General features: G+C 44.2%; 1 protein-coding gene across 1 annotated transcript in view; it reads right to left on the reverse strand.

Annotated features, from left to right (window-relative positions):
* LOC132014158 (olfactory receptor 51I2-like) overlaps positions 1 to 501 on the reverse strand; it is a 21,086-nt gene extending 20,585 nt beyond the window's left edge. Inside the window, exon 1 of the mRNA XM_059394887.1 lies at positions 485 to 501. Coding sequence (XP_059250870.1) covers positions 485 to 501 — 17 coding nt within the window. The remainder of the gene's footprint in view (positions 1 to 484) is intronic.
* Positions 502 to 2,232: the final 1,731 nt, after the last annotated feature.

The following is a 2,232-nucleotide window of genomic DNA, read 5'->3' on the forward strand; positions in this document are numbered from 1 at the left end:
GTTCCTGGGCCCCCAGAACTCAGAACCCTTCCTTTCTCTGCCACCACATGTGGACCAGGTGGTTTAGGGGACAGGGTGCTGGAGGGGGTGAGGAGCCCTGGACTCACTAACCTGCTCTGGCTTGCCCTGGCCATGTAAGCTTGCCCTGGCCGTGTGAACTTGGGAGAAGCTAGTTCTCTTTCTACAGAGAACCTCTTTCCCCTTATCACTCTTTTTTTGTGATGTCTTTTATGATCCTTTAGGGCTCTGATGTTCTTTCACTTTTTAATTTCTAGTCAAAGATAAGCTTATGAATGTTTGCTGTGCAAGAAGGCTCACATAGAGGATGAACAGCTGGAGGATGAACACAATGGTCTTCTGATGAAACAGCCTTGAAATCAAAGGCAGGAATAGATGATTAGAGATGGTTGGCAAAGCCAGCTCCTGCGGAGTTTGGGACTAGCTGATTTGTTTACTCTTTTATCTCCTGAGTAACTTTACATACCTTATCTCAGAATTCATAGTCATCATTTGCATAGATATAGAGCAAACTGGAAGGGATTATGCTACGTGAAATAAGTCATACAGAGGAAGACAATTACCATATGGTTTCACTTATATGTGGAACATAAGGAATAGCACTGGGGACCTTAGAAGGAAGGGAAAAATGAAGAGTGGGAAATCAGAGGGGGAGACAAACCATGAGAGAGTATGGACTAAAGGAAACAAACTGAGGGTTTCAGAGGAGTAGAGGGACAGGATAACTGGGTGATGGGTATGAAGGAGGGCATGTACTGAATAAAGCACTGGGTGTTATAGGTAAACAATGTATCATGGAACACTATATCAAAAACTAATGATGTCCTATATGGTGACTAACATCACATATTAAAATTTAAAAAAAAAGTAAAGAATTCATAATCAAATGCAAAGTTTGTTAATGTTAGTCAATCCATTTTGTAGACTGTGAACACTTTGCTCCAGGATTTCAGAAATTTGCCCTTGTCCTGAGCTGACTTTCCTCCCTGAACTGCTACAATGTTAATGAGTCCTAGCAACATGGATTCAAAGGACATTGAACCTGCAAGCTGAGCTATGTGCAGAAACAGAGTGTATTAGCCAGAGTTCCATTGTTAGTGGCAGTGCCCAGGGCCTTGCCCCTGCACTGCTGGCTCTACTAACCTCCAGGCACTCTCTCCCTCTTCTCCCTCCACTGCCTTCCCAGTTGAACTCTTTCTTAGAGCAGTGTTCAAGGAGTCAGCTAGCTGCACCCTAATGGATCTCAGAACTTACCAGAAGCCAGACAGAGGAGAGACTCTGGAGGAGCAACATGCCCATCTCTCTATCTGCTCCAGTGAATTCATACCTGCCCCTTTTGTATCTAATTCTAAGCCTTTGGAGAGAGCAGGGTGATGCTACTTTGTGTCTGAAAATGCATCAGGAGGGTTTTAGCCTCTAGAGGTTCTTAAGGACCCTTGAGAATTAAGCATGTGTTTCTGTTTCTGAAAAAGAACCCAGCAACTAATCAGGCCATCCAATTCTTTACCCACCGCAAGACACCATTAGTGATGGCTGGACACGGGTATAAGAGAAGAGTTCAGGGTTATGTTCTCTGTTGACCAAGCGGAACAAATAAGATATAAGCTGAAAATTTAACAACACAGTTCATGAAGAGTTATCACTGTACCTTGTGCAGGTTCTCAAATGGTGCTCTAGTTCAGGTTTTGTGCTTCCATCACTGTGCTCCCATCATTTCCTCTGCATGGAATTCTGCCGCCTAAGCTTTTCCTGATGAATCCCACAGCTCTAAGTTCATTCTAAGCTTTATCAGATCTGTGATTCTTAATGTGAAGCTGAAACTGAGACTTTGAAGGGTGGGTGCTGTTCAGGTGGTGCTGGGGTCTCAAGAGTTCAGACATGAGACTTGTGTGCCTGGGACACCAGCCCCTGGATGGGGCAGCAAAGGTGGGTGGGGACTTCCCTAGCTTGTTCTGAGGTGTTTCATAGGTCATGGTAAGACACGTTCTGGAAATGTGGAAAGGTGTAAAATGGAACCAATAATGCTCTGGAATTCCTTCTCACTGAGGCTGCCTTATCCCCATTAGTCGATCTTGGGAACTGGCTGGCAAAGGAGAAGTGTCAATTACAGAGTTCTAGCCCCCGAATCACAAAGAATAATATAAAGAGTGGGATTGAGTCAGAGAAAACGTAACGTAATAACAGGCAAGATAAAATAATGAGCTTCATCCTGGG

The sequence above is a fragment of the Mustela nigripes genome, chromosome 1 (genome assembly GCF_022355385.1).
Source record: "Mustela nigripes isolate SB6536 chromosome 1, MUSNIG.SB6536, whole genome shotgun sequence".
Classification (NCBI taxonomy): Eukaryota; Metazoa; Chordata; class Mammalia; order Carnivora; family Mustelidae; genus Mustela; species Mustela nigripes.